This window comes from Rhinatrema bivittatum, chromosome 2 (genome assembly GCF_901001135.1).
Source record: "Rhinatrema bivittatum chromosome 2, aRhiBiv1.1, whole genome shotgun sequence".
Classification (NCBI taxonomy): domain Eukaryota; kingdom Metazoa; phylum Chordata; class Amphibia; order Gymnophiona; family Rhinatrematidae; genus Rhinatrema; species Rhinatrema bivittatum.
In genome coordinates, this window is record NC_042616.1 from 374,912,032 (window position 1) to 374,939,623 (window position 27,592).

The following is a 27,592-nucleotide window of genomic DNA, read 5'->3' on the forward strand; positions in this document are numbered from 1 at the left end:
GGGTGAGTGCAGAGCACCACTATACTTGACCTTTTTTTGTATGGTTTATAGTGAACAAAAACATTATGGAGCTGATGCAATACAGTGCACTCACACTAGCGCACTGTTTAACCTGCTGTCGGACGTGGGTTAAATAGGCGCTAATCCACCCCCTAATCTAATAGGGGGATTAGCACCTATTTAACGCATGTCTGAACTGGAGTGAATGAGTTAGTGCTCATCACATGCAAATGCAGCTGAATGAGGCTATTACTCATTCATTCGGCATTCAAAAAAATAAATGTGCATCTCAGATGCACATTTATCGCTCAGATATTAACGCCTGCCTGGAGCAGGAAAGCAGGAAGTACCGAAAAGCAGAAAAAACTGCTTTTCGGTACTTCGTCAATTACCCCCCCCCCCCCCCCCCCCCCCAAAAAAAAACAAAACCTCGGTAGACCACGAGTTATGAAGACCGATGCCGGTAAACTCGGTGTCAGTTTTCATAACCGGCCATCTGCCAGTAATGAAAACAGATGCCGATAAACAGAAGAAGATAAAACGTTACAGTTTCAGCACAGCTGCTAAGAAGCTGGAAGTGCCCAGGGCCACATAGAGACCTATTTGAAGGTACGGGGTAGGTGGGAGGCCTGGGGTGGTGGTAGCATGAAGGGGAGTTGAGGGTGCTGAGTAGGCACTGTTTTTTAAAAATATTTATTGGAGAGCGAGAGGTCTGGAGCCTTGGCACTGGTACATGCAAGGTTTTTACTTCTAGTACTCTTTGAGGGAGGGTTCTGGCCTTAAGAAGGTTGTAGTATTAATGGTAGTTGGGAAGAAATCGGGACTGGAGGCCCAGTGTGCAATCTTTTTTTTTTTTTGACAGAATCACCACTTACCTGGATATCTTTTGAAGATATCCGAGTACGTGGTAGGTTATTTAATTAATTTATTTATATATTTGAAACATTTGTTAGTCACACACTCCACGGATCGCAGCGGCATACAAAGTAGCATACAAAATCATTTAAAACAAAATGTAATATACAAATAACAAACATCACAATTAAACTTGAAAATCTAACTGGCTATATTCAAACACAGCTGGGTTAGGTTTTTAAGTTACAGATTCCAATTTTTAAGGGATCATGGCCAGTACTAGCATGAGCTTAAAACATCATCTTAACACCCGGCAGCAAGATAGACTATATATTGTCAGATTGCTTGCATGGGTCATTAATAATCATAAGTCTTAGTCAATCACAGTGAACTAAGTATTTTTATACATTTTTTTATGCACGTAAGACATTGAAAAAATTCACTTCTCTCATGAAGTATATTCATGCATTTCAAAAGATGGAGACATGTATAGCTGTAGTACAGCTTTAGTTTGTCTGAAACCCGACATAACTTTATGTCAAAAAAGCAAATAGAATGTTAGGAATTATTAGGAAGGGAATGGTTAATAGAACGAAAAATGTCATAATGCCTCTGTATCGCTCCATGGTGAGACCGCATCTTGAATACTGTGTACAATTCTGGTCGCCACATCTCAAAAAAGATATAGTTGCGATGGAGAAGGTACAGGGAAGGGCAACCAAAATGATAAAGGGGATGGAACAGCTCCCCTATGAGGAAAGGCTGAAGAGGTTAGGGCTGTTCAGCCTGGAGAAGAGACGGCTGAGGGGGGATATGATAGAGGTCTTTAAGATCATGAGAGGTCTTGAACGAGTAGATGTGACTCGGTTATTTACACTTTCAAATAATAGTAGGACTAGGGGGCATTCCATGAAGTTAGCAAGTAGCACATTTAAGATTAATCAGAGAAAATTCTTTTTCACTCAACGCACAATAAAGCTCTGGAATTTGTTGCCAGAGGATGTGGTTAGTGCAATTAGTGTAGCTGGGTTCAAAAAATGTTTGGATAAGTTCTTGGAGAAGAAGTCCATTAATGGCTATTAATTAATTATACTTAGGGAATAGCCACTGCTATTAATTCATCAGTAGCATGGGTTCTTCTTAGTGTATGGGTAATTGCCAGGTTCTTGTGGCCTGGTTTTGGCCTCTGTTGGAAACAGGATGCTGGGCTCGATGGACCCTTGGTCTGACCCAGCATGCAATTTCTTATGTTCTTATGTTCTGTTTGAGGGGTATTGTTTGCACTCGCTAGCCTTCATTTCTTACGGGTCATTAAACTGAAAAAATAAGCACACATATAGAAATATAAAAGCAATATCTTACAACATTGATCTCACCCATATCCAAAGATTTCTTCTTATTGGCATTGACATCTTCAATCAATGTTAAGCTGCAAATGAGCGCATTTCATGCCCAAATGGCACAATTCTTATACCAAACTGCTGTCCACAGAAGAAGTAAAGTTACATGGTAGGGGACCCTGGCACGCACTTGTGCATGTAAATATGCGCACATTTCATGTTACTTACCTGGACTGCCCATGTCCCACCCATACCCCTTCTAGAGCCCACCCACTACCTACCCCTTTTTTTGGGCTTTCCCATTTATGCACGTACTCGAACCAGGGGATACGCACATACAAGGGCACTTCTTAAAATATGCGTATTCCACACTGGTCCGAGATACTTGTGTATCTCCTTGCTTTGGCATGCATAAGGCTTTTAAAATTTGCCCTTAATAGCACACACTATTTGCAGACTAAAATGCCACAAAAGTTTCAGGGTTTTCAGACCTAGTAGGGATTCTATTCATTTGAAACAAGCTGAACCCAAAATGGATATTTTCAATTATAATTCCTTATTTGTTTCAAACAAATGTATATCCCTAATGTCTAGAGATGTGCGTCATTTAAGGTTTTCGGGTCGGGTTGCCTTTCGGGCACCTCGTGGAAAATGTTGTTTTCCTGCAGCTTGGGGTTTTGGTTTTTTTTGGTGATTTTCACGAAAAAAAACCAAACACCCCAACCCTCCCCCCCACCATCCCAATCCCCCGCAAGACTTACTAAAAGCCCTGGTGGTCCAACAGGGTCCCGGGAGCGATCTCTCCCTCTCGGGCTTTCGGCTGCCACTAATCAAAATGGTGGCGGTGCTCCTTTGCCTGTACCATGTGACAGGGACTACTGGTGCCATTGGTCAACTCCTGTCACATAGTAGGAGCAATGGATGGCCGGCGCCATCTTAGAAAATGGTGCGGGCCATCCATTGCTCCTTCCATGTGACAGGGGACGACCAATGGCAACGGTAGCCCCTGTCACATGGTAAGGGCAAAGGGCCACTGGCACCATTTTGATTCCTGGCAGGCCCGATGGCCCGAGAGTGGAAGATTGCTCCCGGAACCCCCACTGGACCACCAGGGCTTTCAGTAAATCTTGGGGGGGGGGGGGATCGGGATGGTGGGGGGAGTTTTGTAATTAAGTACATTTGAAGGGTTGGGGTGGGGTTTGTTTGTTTTTTTTTTTTTTAAATAAATGTGCCCCTCCCCCCAGGCTAACCCAAAAAATGATTTTCCCCAAAATTTCAGGGAAGACCCTTTCATTTTTATGGTCCTCTGATCCATGCTGATTTGGACAATTTCGTTGAAATTTTCCAATTCGGCAAAAATGAATGCACATCTCTACTAATGTCCTTATCCTTTCCTGGATTGAAACTGGCAAATATACCCCAGGTATACAGGATCCAAGTATTATGGAATTGCTCATATAAATTAGTCCATGAAAAACTATCATAATGTGTTAATCTTCATAAAATAATGAAACATTTCTCCCCCTAGTTTTGCCTTTTGTGAATTGTTATTCCCATGAATTTTAGCTGATAAACAATTTTGTTTAGATAAAATACATATTATTACATAATGTATTTCTTTCCCTTGGTGACAGCTGTGCATATAATAAAAAGGATGTATAATTCTTTGATGCTACTCATGCAGTCAAGACATTTTGCACTGTTTCTCATTTCTTACAATATTCATAGTAAGGTGACATTTTTTATTCTTTTAAATAGGATTCCATTACAGAAGAAGCTGTGGAATTGCTTCAACCTTATTTGGACATGGAAGACTATAATCTGGAATCTGCCAAGAAAGTCTGTGGGAATGTGGCTGGTCTGTGCTCATGGACACAAGCAATGGCATACTTCTTTGGTATTAATAAAGAAGTACTTCCTCTCAAGGTATACATTAGAATATCACACTTTGGAATGGTTAGTTTTGAAAACTGTTCCTATTTAATGCAGTACACTGCTTCTGATGGTGATTATTAAACAATTGTTTCTCGTCATGAATTGAATCTTTGCAATACTGCACTTATTTTGTACTCATCACTTAGCAATGTTATATATTTGTATAGTTCTTTTACCCAAGTGCATTTACAGACATTCACAAGGCAGATCTAAACTGAAGAGTAAATCAAGGCCATACCAAAAGATGAAGAAGTAGAGTCATGGGGGTAGATAGAATAGAGAAGGTAGATTGATGGCATCTCTTAGCGACTAAATTGGAAGAGGCTAAGTGAAGGGAAAGACAAAGCTCATTCCAGAGTAGGAGGCTAGAAACTGAAAAACTGAAGCCAGGATTTAGAAGAATAGAAGGAAGATTTTAGGAGCCTTACAGGAAGAGTGTGCTAGTGTACAAATGAATCAGGTTTTTAAAGCAAGAAGGTGCAATACTTTTTCTTATTAGATGGCAATACTAATAAGGCAATACTTTTTCTTATTAGATGCACTTAATTGTTATGTAAGCTAAAAAAGGCTCAAAAAATGCTATCTGTGTTAATGTAAATTACAGTGTAATTTTTAGAAATGATCAAAAATGTCATTGAGGAAATAATTCTGCCATCATTTTCATTTCATTCGTAAGGTTTTTTTAATGTACTTATTAAATAAGGGATAAAATATCCTGGAGAATTACAGTGTACCTTTAAACTATAGGCAATGATTAGGGGTGTGCAGAAGGACAAAATTAGTTTTGGTTCGTTCATTTAATTCATTTGAATCCATATTTGTTTTATTAGATACGAATGAAAATGATGGAAAGACCCCACTCACACTAATAAAGCACTTTATAATGATAAACTCTCATTATACCAAGCGGCAATCATCTCCGTAAAGAAATCATTCATCTATACAAAATTGTCAGCCACACTAAACAACCCTAGAGAATTATATGCGGCAGTTAAGAAATTAATTAACCCTAGCTCAGCAACCTCATCTCTTCCACCCTCACTCCCAGGGATGAACATTTCAGAAACCTTTGCCACTCATTTTACCAACAAGACAGCCTCGGGAAACAGAGCCTTTAATAACTCCCATCCAGAAGAGGCCAATGAACCGTATTCAGATGGCCTAACCTGGGAATGTTTCGAAGACATTACAGAATCTGACACCATCAAGATCATCAGTAACCCCAAACCCTAATCCAAACCCCTCATGCTGTGTCATACTACCCTTCTTAAACTGATCAAACTGGATACTGTCCCGGACATATTCAAACAAGCTTCAGTCTGACCTACTATCAAAAAACACTCAGCTGACCCTACTATCATCTCCAATTACTGCCCGATCTCCGCTCTATCCTTCATGGCCAAAGGCTTAAAAACAACAGTGCTTCAAAAACTCTGCAACTACATTGATATGAACAATATCCTCAACCAATTCGTGTTCAGAAAGCACCATTACACTGAATTGTTGCTGCTCTCCAGCTTTGACATGGTGAGACGGGGTTTCGATCAAGGCTCAGCATTCCTCCTTTGTCTCCTTGACATCTACACCACTTTTGAAAGCTTCAACCATGCCATCCTACTCTCAAGACTCCACTTCATTGGGATTTCTGGATCAGTGATGGCCTGGTTCTCATCTTATCTGAACAACAGAACCCAACAAGTCACTATTGACTCCTTCACTTCTCACTGACACCCCTGAGCTCTGGGATACCTGAAGGCTCTACTCTATCTGCTCCCTTATTCAACCTTTACTTTGCTCCATAATGTCGTACCCTTACCAATGTTGGAGTCCACTATAAGATCTACGCTGATGACATTCAATTCTATTTTCCCCTAAAGGAAACCTGGACCATCGCTGAATCCTTCCTCACCCATTGCCTCACGACAATCCAAAGATGGCTATATAGCAATAAACTAGCCCTCAACATCTCCAAAACTGAAATCATCCTATCACGTCACCTAGTGGATCACACCCAACCTTTTCTCCTTTGACTCCCATTCAATCACCATCTCACAAAGTGTAAGAAACCTTGGAATCACAATTAACTCATCGCTATCAATACACCAACATATAAGAACTATTAACAACTCCTCCTTCTACAAACTGGGCCGGATTTTAAAAGCCCTGTGCGCGTAAATCCGGCCGGATTTACGCGCGCAGGGCACTCATGTGCCGGTGCACCTATTTTGCATAGGTCACTGGCACGCGCACAGCCCCGGGACGCGCGTAAGTCCTGGGGCTTCGTAAAAGAGGCGGGGAGGGGGCGTGTCCAGGGTCAGAGGCCGGTTCGGGGCGGGACCGGGGGCATGGCGCTGGCCCAGGGGCATGGTCGAGGCCTCCGGACCAGCCCCCGGGTTGGGTGATGGCGCGCCAGCAGCCCGCTGGCATGCGCAGATTTACGCCTGCTGAAAGCAGGCGTAAATCTGCCAACAAAGGTAGGGGGGGTTTAGATAGGGCTGGGAGGTGGGTTAGGTAGGGGAAGGGAGGGGAAGGTGTGGGGGGGTGGAAAGAAAGTTCCCTCCGAGGCCGCTCGGAGGGAAGTTGCACAAATGTGCACCCCCTTGCGCGCGCCGACCCCAGATTTTATAAGATACGCGCGTATCTTATAAAATCCAGCGTACTTTTGTTCGCGCTTGCACAAATTTATAAAATCTACCCCACTATGTTTACTCCGAAACCTTAAACCCCTTAAAAACATTAGAACATAAGAATTTGCCATACTGGGTCAGACCAAGGGTCCATCAAGCCCAGCATCCTGTTTCCAACAGTGGCCAATCCAGGCTACCTGGCAAGTACCCAAACACTAAGTTGATGCCATGCTACTGATGCTAGTAATAGCAGTGGCTATTCTCTAAGAAAACTTGGTTAATAGCAGTTAATGGACTTTTCCTCCATGAACTTATCCAGATCCTTTATAAACCCAGCTACACTAACTGCATTAACCACATTCTCTGGCAACAAATTCCAGAGCTTAATTGTCCATTGTGTGAAAATGAATTTTCTCTGATTAGTTTTAAATGTGCTACTTGCTTACTTCATGAATTACCCCCTAGTCCTTCTATTATCTGAAAGAGTAAATAACTGATTCACATTTATCTGTTCTAGACCTCTATCATATTCCTCTCAGCCATCTCTTCTCCAAGCTGAAGAGGTATTTGGGGGGCAACAACCTCGAGGAATTATCTAGCAGGCAGCTAATTATGAGGATCGAGAATGACCTGGCCGAAGTAGATGTTTGGTTCCCACATTCAAGAATGCAGAGGAGTGGACTCAAGAAGTTCAACTGTATAATTGGTGTATGGACTACAAGTGGGTGGTCACCACATAAGGCATGGATTGGGGGGATGTCCATTGTAAAGGTTTGTTTAGGTCAGACAGAGTCCATCTTTCGGACATTGGCTATGATACACTCAACAACACCCAGCAGGAAGCTATGGAGGGATTTTTTTTAGATGGAACTCGGCTGCAACTAGATGTTCCCACAGTAAAAACGGCAGCCCTTAATGTAACTAGACAACGAGCTTTTTCAGTGGCCGGCCCCATCATGTGGAATACTCTACCAGATGACTTGAGACAAATTTATAATAGAAAGGAGTTTAAAAGAGCTTTAAAATTTGTTCAAGGAAGCTTTTGGGAGTTCAGAACAGGCACAATAGTGGATTAACTCAGGGAATTTAGCCGTTTGTAGCCTTTATCTATTTTAGGCTTCTTAAGTTAATTCTTTAAGCTTTCTCTCTGTTTTTTTTATAATGTGATAGTTTTATTCCTTTTAGAGATTTTAATTTTATTGATCAAGATATTATTTGTATTTTTATTCTGTCTTTTATATTTTAGTTTATTTGAATTTATTATTATTTTTATTTTTATGGCTGTAAACTGCTTTGTTCAATCTTTGATTGGTAAAACGGTATATAAATGTAATAAATAAATAAATAAATAAATAAATAAATAAATGGGGGGGGGGCATGAGGCAAGGATGCACACTACCTCATGCCTGTGGCAGTTACTCAGGCCAGTAGAGGCATTTCGGACATGGTGCAGATGGGCATCAAAGTCCAGGTCAGCAGTGGACTGGCGCCTTGGGCGGCGCAGGGTACGGCATTCCATACACTGGTTGGGGATCCTTTTGCTTGAGGGACAAGGTGGGGAGCCCAGGTTTGATGCTGCCTTGCTGGGCAGCTATGGTGGGCAGGTAAGGCGGTGTAGCCTGGTCTTTGGCAAATGACGTACCAGCTCGGATATACATATATGTTTAATAATAAATCTACGACCTTTTTTATCCAATATCCATGTTTGCTCTTATTCCTTTTTTAAAGAATGTATCCATGCATGGCTAGGCATCACTCAGAGGTAACGGGATGGTGGGAGGTTGGGGAGTGGGAGGGACGAAGACGGGACAACAACACAGTTGCAGCTGCTAGAGTTAATCAGTGGGCCCGCGCTCCCGTTCCTGGAGCCCACCTGTAACCGCGCACTGCACTTGGTGGCCCGTCGCTCCCAAACAGGGGGACTCTGGGCTGTGTCACCAACAAGCTCTCGGCCGGGCTTGTTGGTGACACAGCCGAGCGAGGGGAAGGGGAGGAGCTGTTGCAGGATAATGACGTCACGGCCCGTTTAAAGGGCCAAGACTGAAGCACATCTGGCCTCTTTGCTTCCGGCCAGCATCCCACCCACCCACCCTGTTTACCTTGTTAAACAAGAAATGTCAGGTTGATTAATGTTAGAGGTTTGATGTTAGTCAGTTGAATAGTTATTATAACATATTTGGGTTAATTGGTATGTGACTGTTGGTATATATGGTAGATAGCACCTAATGATAGCTAGTGTGGAAGTTGATGGTTGTGATATGTAAATTAGGCAGCTAGCAGCACGTATTAGGTAGTCACATGACTGTGAAATGTGCAACTGTAGGGTTAATGTTACAACCAAAGGAGGGAGGTGGTTACCCGGACCGGTAGGGGCATTTCGGATGCTGTGCAGGTGGGCCTCACGGTCCAAGTCAGCAGTAGACTGGCACCTTGGGCAGCGCAGGGTGCAGTGTTCCGTATGCCGCAGGTCGGGGGCATCCTTGTTTGGGGGACAAGGCGGGGGGGCCGGGTTTGATACTGCCTTGCTGGGCGGCTGCCTTGGCGGGCAGCTGAGACAGTGTAGCCTGGTCTTTGGCAACTGACATACCGGCTCGGGTACCAGTTTGTTTAGGGGTATACATATATGTTTGATAATAAAGCTGTGGCCTTTTTTATCCAACATCGTGCTTGTTATTTAAAGAATGTATCCATGTATGGCTAGGGGTCACTCAGGAGTAACGGAGTGGTGAGAGGTTGGGGAGTGGGAGGGACGAAGATGGGACAACAACACAGTCACTGCTGCTAGAGTTAATTTTCCTGAAAACATTCTGCGCACAACGTAGCAACTGTACTTGTGGGTGGGAGGTTTTGGTATGCATGTACTTTCCCTTTGAACATCGGTGTAACTTGGACATGAAATGTATGCAGGCTCTTAAAACATTACCCCTTTATGTCTTGTCTTATAGATGTTCAGCCTAATTTTGCACTTATACCTTTCACCTTTTCCATTCTTACTGTTTTCAAGGTTAGATGTTTAAATGCTATTCAGCATTTGTCTCTTACCATTTTGAAAGTTCTTGTAGTTCCTCTACATATAGTTACATACTATTGATATAAATGCATGTTTGTATTTGCATGATCTCTTATCCTCTGGACTTCATTCAATTATCCCTTGTGGCATTTGGCTTCTACCATGTATACAGTTAACTTCTTGGATTTGACATGCTCAGGAAGGTTCTCATACCTTGGCTTAAAGTTAAAATGATCATGATTCTAATTTAGCTTGGTTGTTTTTCATATATTCTGTTCTGTTAATAAAGCATACGATTCCTTTCCTTTCTGGCCCTCTTTCTAACTCTGGATGTCTGTGCACCTGCCACTGTTGCAGGGTTCCTATCTTGCTAATATCCATTAATTTGGATTCATGCACAATATTTTTGGCAAAAGAGACATTACTTATAATTGTTCTTCTAAAGCAATATTTCTCATGGATTCAACCACCCACTTCCCCTGGAAGAGTTGCATATTCAGTTCTGTCTATTTAAATGTCAGTTGAAGTGAGTTGCTGGTTGTACAGTGTTTGATTGTTTGCCAACTAGATCAAAAACTTCATCTTAAGAGAATACTTTGAGGTAAAATATGTCCAGATCACTTACATGTTAAACCATGAAAAATACTACCTCAGCAGTGTATCATTACAATTAAGTAATTTCATCTTTTGGAAATATTTTTCAGGCAAATTTGGCATTGCAAGGGGCCAAGCTATCAGTTGCCCAAGATGAACTGAACAAGGCTCAGAGCCAGCTGGATGCCAAGCAGAGGGAACTGGATGATGTACAAGCCATGTACGATGCGGCTATGAGAGAAAAACAAGCTCTTCTGGATGATGCTGAAGCTTGCCGAAGAAAGATGGTCAATGCCACAGCCCTGATTGAAGGATTAGGTGGAGAAAAGGTAATATGGAAATACATTGAACCAGGAAGTGCCTGTGAACTGAGCTCTGCTCTTGGACAAGCTCCTTTTAATTTCAAGTTTTAGGAGAATGTAGCAAAACTAGAATTCCAGACACTTTAAGATGATTTGTAACATTTTTTTGCATGTGATTTTGGCTTCCATTTTCTTCTAACAGCAGGAATGCTTGCTCCTTGATACAAATGTTCTACATTCTTTTTTAAGCAGCAGTATCAACAAAAGATTTCCCTAGACAATTCAATTGGCCTTTAAAAAGCCAAAATCATTAAGAGGTAAATTATAAAAGCATTGCTTGCTTTAAAAGGCCCATTTATGCGAGTATAAGGGCCATGTATGAGCAACGCATATTTGAAAATATTGGCCCAATGAAGCAATTTGGGCTTCATTGGGCCCAAATATTTGAAAAGCTGCAAATTATGCATGTATATATGCATGCATGAGTAATAAAAAAGGATGAAGTTGGGGCGTGTCAGGGGTGTTCAGGGGTGAGGCCAAAAAATAAAATCTAAATAAATAAAATAAATAAAAAATCTAAAATCTAAATAAATAAGTTAATAAAAATGTTCATAAACCGTATTTAAATCCAGAAGCCTCAGTGTGCAGTGAGCTGTTAGCCATGCATGTTTAATTTTGCTCTTGAGGTGTGAGTCTTCATAAATCTCTGTTTAGGCCTAAAACGACTGGAAGAGGGGACTGGGTCAACTGGAAGAAGTGCAGTCTGAAGAACCAAAGGAATCTGGATAACCTCAAAGCAGACTGGGCAAACTAGTGGACTAATTGGTAAAAGTGGGAATGTCCTTCACATGAGCTTGTTTTAAAATCTGCTTACCTGCACATGTTAATGACTACAAAGTCCTAAGGAAGATATACATAATACATTTGCTCGAGTAACCACTTAAAATTAGGAGCAGACATATGCGCGGTAGGCATATTTTAAATCATATGCATGCAATTGCGCACACAATTTAATATTCCAGTAGATGCCTCATGCAATTTTAAATTTACTGACCCTGACTTTCCTTTTATTTAATTTGAGTGATATTATTGTTTCAGTATTTGAAATCCTAGAACATAACCAATCCCTCCTCATGTACATAAATAAGCCAGAGTACTGCTGTGCAAATCCTTATAAGAATCTCAGAAACACTGATACAGATAAAGAAAAAAGATAGCACAAACTGTTTGGACTCACTGGGGGAGATTCGTAAAAATAAAGGATAGACCTTAATGAAAAGTCAAACTCTTTATTCCACACACATGGAAAAATATAAGAAATAAAATGTATTCTTCCCAAAAGAAAGGATTCATGGGCCCGATATTCAGCCAGCAGAATATCTGCTTAAGTTCAGCAGCCGTTAGATGCATCAAGCTAGGTCAAGAGTACAATGTACAAATCTCGTTTTTGTGTACCTGTCATCACTCCAAATCACATAAAATTTTCATTGATGTCTACTGTGCTGTTCATACCTCTGACTGTGCATGTAAAACTGCTCCCCAAAACCTAGGCCACCATTAAAATCTCACCCTGAGTTACTAGTTGCCCTTCTTACAGTGGTATGAAAAGTTTACTTATATGAGAGCCTTTTAAAGAATCTCTCTCTCTCTGAAATTTGTAGCAAAATGATGAATCTAGACCTAAGTAACTTATCTGTTATCTCTTAGCCAGAGAGCTTTGTAGGCAGATCAGGGCAGCATTACTTAGCTGGATAACTTATCTAGCTAACTATTGATATTTAGATTTAACCAGATAAGTTGTTAAGAACATAAGAACATGCCATACTGGGTCAGACCAAGGGTCCATCAAGCCCAGGATCCTGTTTCCAACAGTGGCCAATCCAGGCTACAAGTATCCAAAAACTAAGTATATCCTAAGACAACCGCTCCTCAGGGGTCTTTCTTCTCTTACAGGATCATCTGTGCTTCCTGGTACTTGCTCCTCGAGGACCTATCCAGCTCAGAGGTATCCTGCATCACGGACCGCTGGTCCCACCTTACCAATTACCAGGAGGATTCCTGCACTACTCTTCAGTGATTACCTCTATGATCCAACTCTCCATTTCCACCCACCAGGTTCGGGTTATCCCGCTCTGCAGAACACTACCAACCTTGTACATCTTGGGTGAGACTTTCCATCTGAGGCTGTCTGAACATATTGGCACCTTGCTGGACTTCAGTGCCATCTTTTCCTGCATTATTACCATCTATCTACAGCAGTACAATAAAGCTTTCCATCTCCAGTGTCTGCTCTCTGAGTCTAGCCTATCTCTGTGGTACCCCACGGGGCCCCTCCCCATGGGAGGAGTCATCTCCACAGTGACTAAGAGGCCACACTATGCCTCAAATCCAACAGATTGCTAACTCCATGGACTCGGCTCAGCTCACGGCCTTGCAGGCCATTCCTGGCCTAGCCCAGTGGATCACTGAGCAACAGAAGTCTCTGGAAAGCCTAGCTATTGCCTTCAATCAGTTGCATGCTCAACTGAATACTTCAGCAACTACAGTGAAAGAATCACTGTCTCCAGTGGTGACCATCAAGACCACTGTTCCATTATCCATGCCTACCCGCTTCACGGGCGAAGCTAAAATGTGTAGAGGGTTTGCTAATCAATGCAGGATGCATTTTTCTCTACAGCCTATCCTCTTTCCCACAGAAGCATCCAAGACCACTTACATCCTATCTTGTCTAGAAGGACGAGCCTTGGCTTGGGCTTCACCATTGTGGGAATGTGAAGATCCTATCCTGAATGACCTACCAGGATTTCTAAAACTTTTCAAGTCTGTTTTTGATGACCCGGCTTGCCAGACCATTGCTGGATCTGCCTTGCTTAATCTCCAGCAAGGTAATAAGCCGCTCACAGACTATGTGATCAAATTCAAGACTTTAGCATCTGAACTACATTGGGACACTGGATGTTTACGTGCTATCTTCATGGAGGGCCTCAGCTCTCGCTTAAAGAATGAATTGGTGGCTCGTGATTTGCCTGATACCCTTGAGTCTCTGATGGAACTGGCTAGAAGGATTGACCGCCGTATTCGAGACCGAACTCAGGAGGGGAAGAGTCCACGACAACCCACTGCGGGGGCTTACCGTCCTAAACCTGTGCCTATTGCTTCAAGCATACCGTCAGCTTAGAAGAGGAAGAGCCTATGCAATAAGGCCGAAGCCATTTAACTTCCAAGGAGAGATGTTTTTGCAAGCGCATGGGGTTATGCATGTACAGTGGCCAATCAGGCCATGCCATCCAAACCTGTCCCATCTGTCCGTGATACTGACAGGCCTAGGATATGCAGGAGGACTTCTCCTAGGCCTCACCTCTCATACTCCTCCATTATCACTACCAGTCTCTCTGCTCCGTGGAGGTCTTGAATTTGAGAATCTCGCTCTCATTGACTGCAGAGCCGGAGGTAATTTTATCTTGAAACGCTTAGTAAGAACATAAGAAATTGCCATGCTGGGTCAGACCAAGGGTCCATCAAGCCCAGCATCCTGTTTCCAACAGAGGCCAAACCAGGCCACAAGAACTTGGCAATTACCCAAACACTAAGAAGATCCCATGCTACTGATGCAATTAATAGCAGTGGCTATTCCCTAACTAAACTTGATTAATAGCCATTAATGGTCTTCTCCTCCAAGAACTTATCCAAACCATTTTTGAACCCAGCTACACTAACTGCACTAACCACGTCCTCTGGCAACAAATTCCAGAGCTTTATTGTGCGTTGAGTGAAAAAGAATTTTCTCCGATTAGTCTTAAATGTGCTATTTGCTAACTTCATGGAATGCCCCCTAGTCCTTCTATTATACGAAAGTGTAAATAACCGATTCACATCTACTCGTTCAACACCTCTCATGATCTTAAAGACCTCTATCATATCCCCCCTCAGCCGTCTCTTCTCCAAGCTGAACATCCCTGACCTCATCAGCCTTTCTTCATAGTGGAGCTGTTCCATCCTCTTTATCATTTTGGTTGCCCTTCTCTGTAACTTCTGCATCGCAACTATATCTTTTTGAGATGCGGCGACCAGAATTGTACACAGTATTCAAGGTGTGGTCTCAGCATGGAGCGATATAGAGGCATTATGACACTTTCTGTTTTATTAACCATTCCCTTTTTAATAATTCCCAACATTCTGTTTGCTTTTTTGACTGCTGCAGCAGACTGAGCCGATGATTTTAAAGTATTATCCACTATGATGCCTAGATCTTTTTCCTGGGTGGTAGCTCCTAATATGGAACCTAACATCGTGTAACTGCAGCAAGGGTCATTTTTCCCTATATGCAACACCTTGCATTTGTCCACATTAAATTTCATCTGCCATTTGGATGCCCAATCTTCCAGTCTTGCAAGGTCTTCCTGTAATGTATCACAGTCTGTTTGTGATTTAACTACTCTGAATAATTTTGTATCATCCTCAAATTTGATAACCTCACTCGTCATATTCCTTTCCAGATCATTTTTATATATATTGAAAAGCACTGGTCCAAGTAGAGATCCCTGAGGCACTCCACTGTTTACCCTTTTCCACTGAGAAAATTGACCATTTAATCCTACTCTCTGTTTCCTGTCTTTTAACCAGTTTGTAATCCATGAAAGGACATCGCCTCCTATCCCATGACTTTTTAGTTTTCTTAGAAGCCTCTCATGAGGGACTTTGTGAAACGCCTTCTGAAAATCCAAATTCAAAGGTGAATCTACTGTTTCACCTTTATCCACATGTTTATTATGGTCTAGAAACTAGTATTCAGGAATACAGCAGAAATGAGGTGCCTCAGAAAGTCAGTGCATAATACTACATACAGGGCGTATTATCAGTTTCGCTAGTCACGTTAAGATTACATGCAGGAAAGTGATGTCTTTGGAAAGACAGATTTCTCATTTGGAGCATGGGCACAAGGAGACATTGTCTCCTAGAATTTACTGACAGTTTCAGAAATGTAGATGGGAATTCAAATCTCTGCAGGTGGCTGGGATAGTAAAGTAATTTAAATTTGCTAGGCAAAAAAATGTAAGAACATGGTAATAAAATAGGAGTGTTGCAGGTGAAAAATGTGTGAAAAAGAGCACAGCAGACATATTAACAGTATTAGGGGGAAGCATGGAATTGTTACTCATCAGTTACTGGAGATAAACAGAGTTGTTGCATGTCCCATCCACGCCCGGCCCACGCACAGGTCTGCTCACCTCGCTAACTGCTGTGCAGGTCACGGGTCGGCCTCCCCAACGGCAGCTGCGAGCTCCTCAAGGCCTCGGCATTCCGCGGCGGCGGTCGCCAGTCCTTCTACTACGCACCAGGCCTCATGCCGGAGTTCGGCGTCCTCAGTGGCATTGGCCATGCCCCTGTGCGCACACTCATGGACTGCCCGGCCTCTCGTAGGGCCAGGGGCGGCTCCTAGCTCCGCGGCATGCCCTGATTGAACGTACAATAGAAGGAAGTTGCTGCCTGCACTTCCTTGCTTTGGCAATCAGGTTGGCACTGCTAGTGTACTAGTTTGCCTCCACGTTCACAGTCTTGTTTCAGTCTTGTTCCAGCTTCTGTCTGTCTCCCCAGGTAGTACATCCAGATTGACACTCTAGTACTGACCTCTGCCTGTTCCTTGACCATTCTTCTCGCTGCCTGGATCTTGACCTCTGCCTGCCTTGTGACCTCGTCTGACCTCTGGAACACTGACCCTTGCTTCATTGATACTCCTCGGACTGATCCTTGGAACCTGACCCCGGCTGCCATTGACCACGTCTCTGATTCTGGCTTTGTCCCTTGCCTTGTCATTGCCTACGCTGTACTGGCCTTCCTTGCTTCTCCAGGCCTACAGCCTAGTGACCGACTGTGCTCCCTTGCTGCTCGTGGGCATGCCTCTCTACTACCTCTCCGGGAGACCCTGCGAGGCCCACCTAAGTCCAAGCAGCCCGGGTCCCTACGGGCTCCACCCGGGGGGACCGCGGGCTTCCATGGTGAAGCTCATCCTTGCCTCTGTCTCCTCCTGTGTTCCACCCCCTGGGGGAAGGTGCTTCCTGGTCCCTACCAGGGAGCCATTCCACACTGCTCAAGGACAAGGGTCCACCTCCAAGCGCAACAAGAGTGTTTAAAGATTTTTACTCTGACTTATATACGACCAACGAGGGAAGTAACAAAGAGGAGATTTCATCTTACTTGAATGACATAACACTTCCAGGGCTTACTGATATACAATATGGGCGACTGGGGGCTTCCATTACTTTGGAAGAAATAATGAAGGCTGTAGATGAGTTGCCTAGTGGCAAGTACCCCGGACCAGATGGGTTTGCTTTTGAGTTTTACAAAATATTTTCTCAGGAGTTGGTATTTCACTTTGTGCTTTATTCAAACATTTACAGCTTGCTCCTGAAATTTATAGTGGCCTGCTGGAGGCCACAATAATGCTCATTTACAAGAAATGGTTCCTAACATCCCATCTTGCTGATATAAAAATTTTGGCCAAAGTCCTAGAATTCACAGACTTTAGGTCTGTATTACAATCACTTATCTTTGCTAATTTAGACTACTGTAATTCACTGCTTCTTGGTCTACCGATGTCTTGTATTCGCCCGCTTCAGGTTTTACAGAATGCCGCTGCACGAGTTTTAACAGGCCAAAGAAAAATTGATCATATTGCCGAAACATTAATTAAATTGATTTGGCTCCCAATTCAGTATCGCATTCAATATAAGGTTGCTTGTTTAATTCATAATGTCATTTATGGAGAACATACTGAATGGCTCAACACATCGATGCGCCTTCATGTACCACAGAGGAACTTGCGATCGGCTGATAAGGGTCTCCTATCAGTTCCCACCATTAGATCCGCTAGGCTAAGCTACGTAAGGGAACGTGCCCTATCTATTGCTGGGACAAAACTCTGGAATGATTTACCAACATCATTGAGACTGGCCACAGAAAAAAAGCAATTTAAATCTGATCTAAAGACCTGGTTATTTAAATGTGCTTTTACAGAGTACGAAAATACAGATCAGAATTCCAATAAGAACCTGAGATGCTACAAATGAGTAGAAAAACGGAATACCAAATGAATCTGAGATGCTACAAACGAGTAGAAAACGGCGAGGATATATACATCACTTGACTATCTTAACAGGCTACCATTATTTTATTTTATCATTTTATTTAATTTTACTAATGTCCTCACTACTAATTTCATTTAATGCTTTTTAATTTGATCCCTGTTTTATGAATTTTATTTGTTAGGTCTATTTCATTAACAGCTAATTTATTCTCTTATTCTGTGTAAGTTTTAGCTGTTACTATTTTATGAATTATTGTATTTTCTGAAGATACTGTAACTTTTGTGAACCGGTGTGATGGTTCGTCTGATATATCGGTATATAAACTCCAATAAACTAAACTAAACTAAACAGCTCTGGCTGGAGAGAGTGATGGTGGATTTAATAAAACCAGACCATTTGGGGTTTATCAAAGGCCGGTTGTCAACTGGTAATACTCGCCGGTTTATTCTACATACTGTCATTGGCTAACAGAGAGAAAATCAAGGGTCTTGTGGTCTCTCTCGATGCAGAAAAAACTTTCAACAGAGTGTGATAGCCTTTCCTTTTTTCTGTACTGGAAAGGTTTGGGTTCCCACAGCATTTCTGTGCTTGGATAAAAGCTTTATATCATAATCCCAAGGCTATAGTCTTGACAAATGGGTATAAATCTGAAATGTTTCTTCTCATGAGGGGCACCTACAGGAATGTCCAGTAGAGATGTGAATCGGAATCAGAACCGGTTCGGTTCCGGTTCCGATTCAAATCTTACAATTTTTATAGTCCGGCACGATTGGTTTTTTGTTTATCGGCTTCGCCCGAGCTGATAAACAAAAAACCCACCCCAACCCTTTAAAAATGACCCCTTTGCTTCCCCCACCCTCCCGAACCCCCCCAAAACTGTTTTAAAATTACCTGGTGGTCCAGTGGGGGCACGGGGAGCGATATCCCGCTCTCGGGCCGTCGGCTGCCACTAATAAAAATGGCGCCGATGGCCCTTTGCCCTTACCATGTGACAGGGTATCCGTGCCATTGGCCGGCCCCTGTCACATGGTAGGAGCACTGGATGGCCGGCACCATCTTTAAAAATGGCGCCGGCCATTTTTGGTCAGCGCCATCTTTGGCCTACCATGTGACAGGGGCCGGCCAATGGCATGGATACCCTGTCACATGGTAAGGGCAAAGGGCCATCGGCGCCATTTTTATTAGTGGCAGCCAACGGCCCGAGAGCGGGATATCGCTCCCCGTGCCCCCACTGGACCACCAGGTAATTTTAAAACAGTTTTGGGGGGGTTCGGGAGGGTGGGGGAAGCAAAGGGGTCATTTTTAAAGGGTCGGTGGGTTTTTTTTTATCGGGGCATCGGTGCCATTTTTATTAGTGGCAGCCAAAATGGCGCCGATGGCCCGAGAGCAGGAGATTGGTCCCGGGGCTTCCACTGGACCACCAGGTACTCGTAAAAAGTTTTGGGGGGGTTCGGGAGAGTGGGGGAAAGTAAGGGTTTAGTTTTAAAGGGTCGGGGTGGGGTTAGGGGTTGTTTTGGTGTGCCGGTTTTCCCGCCCTCCCCCCAAATAACTCCCGTTAGTGGACACTAACCCATTAACGATTTTTCATGATAAATCGGGGGAATTTCTATTGTATCGCACACTCTAACGATTTTTGACGATTTAAAAAATATCGGACGATTTTTTTAAATCGTCAAAAAATGATTCACATCCCTAGTGTACAGTATCCCCTCTTGTTCAATTTGGTAATTGAGGTGCTAGCAGAAAATGGCAGGGAGCACCATGGGATCTCTGGGATTTGTTTAAATGGAAAAAACATTTTATTTTGCTTTATGTGGACAATGTCTTGCTTTTCCTAATAGACCTAAGACTGTCAGGTCCCAGATTAAATGAATATGGTAGACACTGCAAGTACAAAATAAATAGTAGTAAATCAGAAATCTTCCCTATAGGGGCAGCCGCACTGGGAGATATCCTGGAATGCCTGTTCTCATTTAATGTGATGCAGAATGGAATATGATATTCGGGAGGGTTTGTGCCGAAGGATTTGGGTACCCTTTTTGGGGCTAACTTTGCCCCGATGTTTAGTAAAATTAAAAAAGATATATTAGAATGGAATAATCACTTTGTGACCTGGGTTGGATGCATTAGTTTCCTCGAATGTGCTGTTGAGGCTTATGTATATTTTTCAGCATGTGCCTTTTCATTTACTAGATGGCTTTTTTTCTATTTTAAACATCTTATTTTTAAAGTTTATTTGGTATCATCGTGGACCATGGATTAAAATGTGTACTTTGTGGAGGTCCAGGGAGGAAGGTGGGATGGACCTTTCTAATTTACAGGTTTACTATTGGGCAGCCCACTTACAGAAAGCATATGTGTGGTTACACAGGGATGGTTCACAGACTTGATACTCCCTAGAATTAAATCTAGTGGGCGGCTTGGACTTGGTATCCTTGCTGTGGTGTCCACCTGCATATCCGCAAATATCGAAATTAATGGGATGGGTATCATGGTACAGCATACTTTAAAGTTGTGGAATATGGTGCATAAGCAATTAAGGCGCAGCTGGATACTTCTTACCTGTGTCTCTCCCTTGAGGAACAATCACTTCCTCTCAGTGCACACTTTTAGTAGTACTGCAGCAGAATGGTGGAAGGCAGGCCTGAAATTTATAGGGTAGCTGTGGGAAGAGGATAGCTTGGCACTGCAGCCTTTTTCAGATCCACGGCTGCTGTATGAGATTGGAGTGGGCTCTCAGGCCTTTTATAAATGGGTAGTGGAGATGCTTGAGCACCATAGACAGAGGAGGTGGGAACCAATGCTGCCATCCCAATTTGAGAAGATAGTTCTGTTGCATGTTATTCCATGCCGAAATATTTTGCTGTTTTACAAGGCTATCCTGGAGACAATGTTAGAGGAAGTGTTACGCGTGCCATCCACGGCAGAACCGCAGCATGGCCCCCTCACCTTTCCACAGGGACTCCAGCCTCTGGTTCCTCCTCGCTGGTGGCTGTTGGCCGCCAGCTCCGTCCTCTGGCCACCCTCTTTGCCTCTGGCTCTTCCACAGTCACTGGTGTTCCCAGTCCTGCTGCCACTGCTCGTCGGGCCGGCGGAGAGACGCCATTACCAGTGCTGTGCCCCTCCCTAGGAGCACGCGCATCGCTGATCCTTAAGTAGGGACCGCGGCGGGAACCTAGCTGCAGCCCCGGTTGATGAAGTCAACCTATTCATAGTATTTAAGCTCAGGCTCTGCTCCTTAGCGTTCCCTTTGCAATAGGTCTCCTCGCTGGTCGAGTACTCTTTGCTACTAAGAGATTAGTCTCTTCTAGGGATGTGCAGAGGGACGCCATATGTTGCATTCGTGATTCAGATTCGTCGGGGGGGCAGATAAGTTGCATTCGGCCGTATGGCACGCCGATGCGTTAATACGGCGATTTCTATTCGTGTCCCAGCTAAAATTCAAATTAACTACAACCCCCCACCCCTCCTGACCCCCCCCAAGACTTACCAAAACTCCCTGGTGGTCCAGCGGGGGGTCTGGGAGCCATTCCCTGCACTCACACCCTCGGTGCCGGTTTCATCATGGCGCTGATAGCCTTTGTCACAGGGGCTACTGGTGCCATTGGTCAGCCCCTGTCACATGGCCATCGGCGCCATCTTGTGCTCCTACCATGTGACAGGGGCTGACCAATGGCACCGGTAGCCTCTGTGACATAGTATGGGCAAAGGCTATCGGCGCCATTTTGAGTACTGGCACCAGACGGCCGGAGAGCAGGAGGTCACTCCGGGACCCCCGTTGGACCCCCAGGGACTTTTCGCCAGCTTGGGGGGGCATCCTGACCCCCCACAAGACTTGCCAAAAGTCCAGCGGGGGTCCGGGAGCGACCTGCACGCCGGCCGTCCGATGCCAGTACTCAAAATGGCATCGATCGCCTTTGCCCTCACTATGTCATAGGTACCGACGGTCGGCCTCTATGACATTGTGAGGGCAAAGGCGATCTGCTGCCAGTATTCAAAATGGTGCCGATCGCCTTTACCCTCACTATGTCACAGGGGCCGACCGTTGGTACCTGTGACATAGTGAGGGCAAAGGCGATCGGCGCCATTTTGAGTACTGGCATCGGACGGCCGGTGTGCAGGAGGTCGCTCCCAGACCCCCGATGGACTTTTGGCAAGTCTTGTGGGGGTCAGGAGGCCCCCCCAAGCTGGCCAAAAGTCCCTGGGGGTCCAACGGGGGTCCCGGAGCGACCTCCTGCATTCCGGCTGTCCGATTTCAGTACTCAAAATGGCGTCGATAGCCTTTGCCCATACTATGTCACAGGGGCTACCGGTGCCATTGGTCAGCCCCTGTCACATGGTAGGAGCACAAGATGGCACCGATGGCCATGTGGCAGGGGCTGACCAATGGCACCGGTAGCCCCTGTGACAAAGACTATCGGTGCCATGATGAAACCGGCACCGAGGGTCTGAGTGCAGGAGATGGTTCCTGGACCCCCCGCTGGACTACCAGGGAGTTTTGGTAAGTCTGGGGGGGTGTTCTTTAAATTTTTATTTAGGTGGCCGTATAATTCGGCGAAGATTTGTGTATTTGTGTGGAAGCGCGATACGTTTCGCTTCCCCACAAATACTACGCATAGTGCAATATACGTTGCGGATCGCCAATACGGCGAAAACAAATGCACACCCCTAGTCTCTTTTCTGCGTTCCTGTTCCTCGTTGTTCCTGGTTCCAGCTTCATTGTTCCTGCCCTGCTTATGCTTCAGATTGATTACACGGACTTTGACGCTGCTTCACTTGATTTTGCTACAGCCTTTCTCCAGACACAGACCTCTGCTTCACCTGACTACACTACAGCCTATCTCCAGACCCAGACCTCTGCTTTTCCTGACCACACTACAGCGTATCTTCAGACCCAGACCTATGCTTCACCTGACTACACTACAGCCTATCTCCAGACCCAGACCTCTGCTTCTCTGACTAAGCTACTGACTATTAGAGATCTGCATTCGTTTATTACAAATTAGGCAATTTCAATGAAACATGGTAGGAGCATGTGACAAGGGCTGACCAATGGCACCGGTAGCCCCTGTGACATCGTAAGGGCAAGGCTATCGGCGCCATTTTGACTCATAGCAGGCCCGACAGCCCGACGGCATGGAGGGAGAGATCACTCGCGGGACCCCGTTGGGCCACCAGGGACTTTTAGTAAGTCTTGGGGAGGGATCGGGATTTGGGGGGGGGGGGGGGGGTTTATTCATTTTTCCGGTTTCCAGTTCGGTGTCCAGTTTTGTTTTTGGCATAAAACGATCCGTGGGAAAACGAGTTTTCCCAGGAAGCGCCCGAACCAAAACCCGACCCGAGCCAGAAAAACGAAGCTCATCTCTACTGACTATCTCCATGATCAGACCTCATCCTTGCTTGCCACTGCCTCTGGATCACTGCCAGCCTGACTCAAGCCTACCATTGGACACCTCTTCTACCTACTCCCTGGACGTGAATTCATCAGGCATTGGCCTACCTTTGCTCGAGCACCCTCTGTCCACCTTCGTTCCATTGGCGCCCAAGTTTCCAGGACATTATCCAGTCAGGAGTAGAACTGTACCATCTCTCGCCTGCTGTCTCTGGGCTGAACCAACTTCTCCTGCAACTATATACAGAGGCCCACCTAAGTCCTGCTGGCCCCGGCACCCAAAGGCTCAACCTGCGGGGAACAAGGGCTGGTATAGGTGAAGTTCCGGCGGCCTCTGTCTATCAGCCAACTCCACCTGCCAACGGTGGGGACCCGTAGGTTCTTACCTATTGGTTGCATCAACCCCACCTCGGCCCAAGGGTCCACCTCCGACGCAACAGGAAGATCCACCACTTAAGTGTATTGATCAGTGGAACACAGATCTTGGCCTGAATTTGATGGTGGAGGACCCGAAATATATCTGGAGAGATGCACATAGGGTATCTGTTTGTCAACAAATGATTGAGATGATGGTTAAATTACTTTATCGTACTTATAGGTATCATTTGTTTTATACTACATTCTCTCCTGGGGTGTCTAGGCTCTCTTGGCGGGGATGTGGGCTTGATGGCTCATACTTACACATGTGGTGGACATGTCCAAAAGCTTTGGAGTTTTGGAACAATCTAGGCCAGGTGCTCATCAGAATAATTTGTGGAAACTTCAGGCTTACTCTGGAATAGTGCTTCTTGGTGAGATGGGCGGGATAAACATTTGGTTTCTGCTAAAAGCTATTTGTCAAATCAATTAAATCATGTGGGCAGGTTTACTGTGGCAATGAAGTAGAAGAATGTCCCTACTATAGAGGCTTCAAAAAGACAGATAAATGATATTGCATTGATTGAGAAGCTTACTTTTCTTTTAAAGCTGAATATGACTATGTACAATAAGATATGGGGTTACTACTGGGAATACTGGGATAGTACAAAAGATACATTTTAATTTTGTAGGTGGGGGGGGGGGGGGTACAAACCAACCACTAAGCTCTTTTATATTTTAGGGTGCTAGTTAGTGGCTGATATATTGTGCACCTTATCTGCGTATGCATATGTGTTTGCAGATAAGGAGTGCATACCAATGCCTCAGTGTCGGAGATGAAGTACATTGGATATTTGTATTTTGCATAATTTCTTTTTGGCTGTTTATGTTAGCTTTATCTATACTTTGATGCATGCTCAAGTTTGTTGGTTGGATAAGTCATGCTGTCTTCTGTTAAAGAGTTAAGAAAAAAAAAAGATGCTAAATGCTGTCACAGTAGATTTCTTTAGTGTCCTCCTTCCAGTTATTAAGTCAAATTTGATCATGTTGTGATCACTATTGCCAACACTTGTACCTCACGCACCAAATCGTGTTTTCCACTAAGGACTAGGTCTAAAATAATTTCCCCCTCCATGAAGCAGTCATTTATTTCATCTAGGAAGTTTACCTCTCTAGCATGACCCAATGTGACTTTCATCCAGTCAGTGTTGGGGTAATTGAAATCATCTATAATTCCCAGGAATTATTAGAGATCTATATTCAGCTTGACTGAACTGGATAATTTGAAACTTATCTGGCTAAGTGGTAGGGATTGTGCAGAAGGGACGGATTCATCTGATTTGGTATTTGTATTTGTCGGGGGCCAAAAACGTTGCATTTGTTCAATGGCGGCCCTGATCTGTTGATACATTTCATTCATTTTCCGATTCCCATTAAAGTCAATGGGGGAAGTATTTGCAGCCTATTTTTGGCTGCAGAATTAGGGTTTTCTTATCAATTCTGATGAAACTTCTGGGGAGCAATCATCAGAACAAGAAAAGAGCTCCAAGGTACTTAGACTGTGGCAAAGTGGCACCAAAGTGGCATGAATAGCCTAAGGTACTTTAAAGGGGCAAAGGGGTACCATGAGTGGCAAGAGTGCTTTAACAGAGGTGCAAAACAGCAGCGAGAGTGTCAAAAACACACCACAGCTTCAAAAGAGGGCACCGATAACAGATGCATGAACCCTCGAAGGCAGCACAACAGGCAAAGTGGCAAAACAAGTGGCAGCAACATCCTACAGCACAATGAAGGGGGAACATAGCAAGCAGAAAGACTAGCACCAACACAATGAGGAACCATGATAGTGGCAAGAACACCACAAGGAGTTGAGTGAGTCATCTGGTGTATGGCAGGAAGGCAGAGTGGCAGAGGGTAGATACAGGCTGGCTACACCTGGGGAGAGTTCCCTTTCCTTTGAGCAGGAAAGGGCTCCCTGGAATGGGTTGGCCCCTAGAGTGGAGCATGAGCCTTCAAAGCATGGTGACGTGGAGCATGGCTCACTGTGTTTGCCACAGTCTAAGTACCTTGGAGCTCTTTTCTCGTTCTGAACATGGATCAACAGGTGCTAAGAATAGGCTGCTACACCCGGGGAGAGTTCCTTTTCCTTTGAGCAGGAAAGGGCTTCCTGGAATGGGTTGGCCCCTAGGGTGTATAATGGTACAAATTGTTAGGATTTAAGCATTTGCAAACATATCATGACCTCATGAGCAAGACTGAGGAAGTTCTGTTCTTTGCCCTGAAACTAAAGAAAATTGTTTTATTTAAGGATCCATGCTGTGAAGGACTAGTAGTTTGAATTGCCAGACACTGAGGTTTCCCTTTGCAACGAAGGTTCAGCCATTAGGACCAAAAGAAGTGCTGATGTCATCTCCCGACCAAATCTACAATATCAACCTATGTTGACTTTGTACCTTACAGTGCCTGTGTAAACCATGGGAACACAGAGGATGAACTAGAGTCCCACTACCACCAGTTTTCGATAGTACTAGAAGAAACATTAATGTTGACACCTAGGAAAGATTTAGGGAACGTAGCCTATATTATGAAGGTCATGAAAACTATTGAGCATATGAAATACGCAAGCTCCAAACATCTTAAGTCAGCTTTTTATGTTTGTATATTCCAAATGTGGACGGACAGGCACAGTGTTTGAGGTCAAGCCCTCGTAGGGACATAAGGCCTGGACGGACAGGCACAGCATTCGAGGACAGAGGTCAAACCCTTGTAGGGATATAAGGCCTGGACGGACAGGCAGGCACAGCATTCGAGGACAGAGGTTAAGCCCTTGTAGGGACTTAAGGCTTGGATGAAGAGGCACAGCATTCGAGGAGAGAGGTCAAGCCCACGTAGGGACATAAGGCCTGGACATATAGGTACATCATTTGAGGATAGAGGTCAAGCCCACGTAGGGACATAAGGCCTGAATGGACAGACACGCAGGCACAGCATTCAAGGATAGAGATCAAGCCCACGTAGAGACATAAGGCCTGGACAGACAGGCACAGCATTCGAGGATAGAGGTCAAACCCTTGTAGGTACATAAGGCCTAGACGGCCAGGCACAGCATTTGAGGGCAGAGGTCAAGCCCACGTAGGGACATAAGGCCTGGATGGACAGGCACAGCATTCGAGGATTTCCTTTGTGCAGGTATGTTGTGGTTTGACCTGCCACTTCTTCCTGAACTGTTTCACTGCCAGAAGAAAATGGCATCTTTTTCATTTCTGAAAGATAATTCAACAGAGAATGCTTTTAGAGCAATAGAGACTGCCATTTGTGAAGCAAGAACTGAGCTGGAGATTATTTTTGAATACCCAGTGGACAGTGGATGGACAGGCACAGCGTTTCAGGTCAGGTACATGTGCTGCAGTACTTATATTATCTGGAGCACAGGAGGCAGTTGGAGCTGCTTCAAGGCTTTCAATTGCTTTTATTCATCTTGCCATTCACAGGGAAAATTAGGAAACCCAAGCAACGGCAGGTTTACTTTAAAAAACACTAGCATTTCCATCAACTCTGGTGCCAGCCCTGAGCGTTGAGGGCTCATGATATCCCCTGTCATTGAAAAGAAACATTCACTGGGCACACTGGTTGGTGGACATGACAGATATCGCTGAGCCATTTGGGCTAGGTGTGGCCAGACAGTGGACTTGTATGCCCAATATGCCAGCGGATCTGTCTGCATGTTCTCTGTGGGCTCTGAGAGATACTGTGTCACTGACAGCTGTGATGGTGTCTCCTTTGCTTGGGTGGGCTGAGAGTCACTCATGCCAGCTGCTTTCTCTCTAGCCCGTAGCACAAAAGATGAATCTTTATGGGCAACATGCCTTTGGCATTCTGAAGTGGAGGAGGAGGAGGTACTAACTGTTGCTGTCAGAGTGCTGCTCCTGCTTGGGCTAGCACAACTCTCTGAAGTGCCCACTGTTTCCTCTTCTGCTTCACACCTAATCTGTCTCTGCCTATGGCGCTCCTGTTCATGGACTTTTGCTAACAGCATGTCCTTCACCAATAGGAGACAATCGTACTGTAGGGCGAGTTTCCCTTTCACATGGGGAT

General features: G+C 44.5%; 1 protein-coding gene across 1 annotated transcript in view; it reads left to right on the forward strand.

Annotated features, from left to right (window-relative positions):
- The window catches only part of LOC115083294 (dynein heavy chain 5, axonemal-like), a 1,259,434-nt gene that overhangs the window by 830,579 nt on the left and 401,263 nt on the right, over positions 1–27,592 (forward strand). Inside the window, exons 52-53 of the mRNA XM_029587102.1 lie at positions 3,954–4,121; positions 10,472–10,690. Of these exons, the coding sequence (XP_029442962.1) occupies positions 3,954–4,121; positions 10,472–10,690 (387 nt within the window). The remainder of the gene's footprint in view (positions 1–3,953; positions 4,122–10,471; positions 10,691–27,592) is intronic.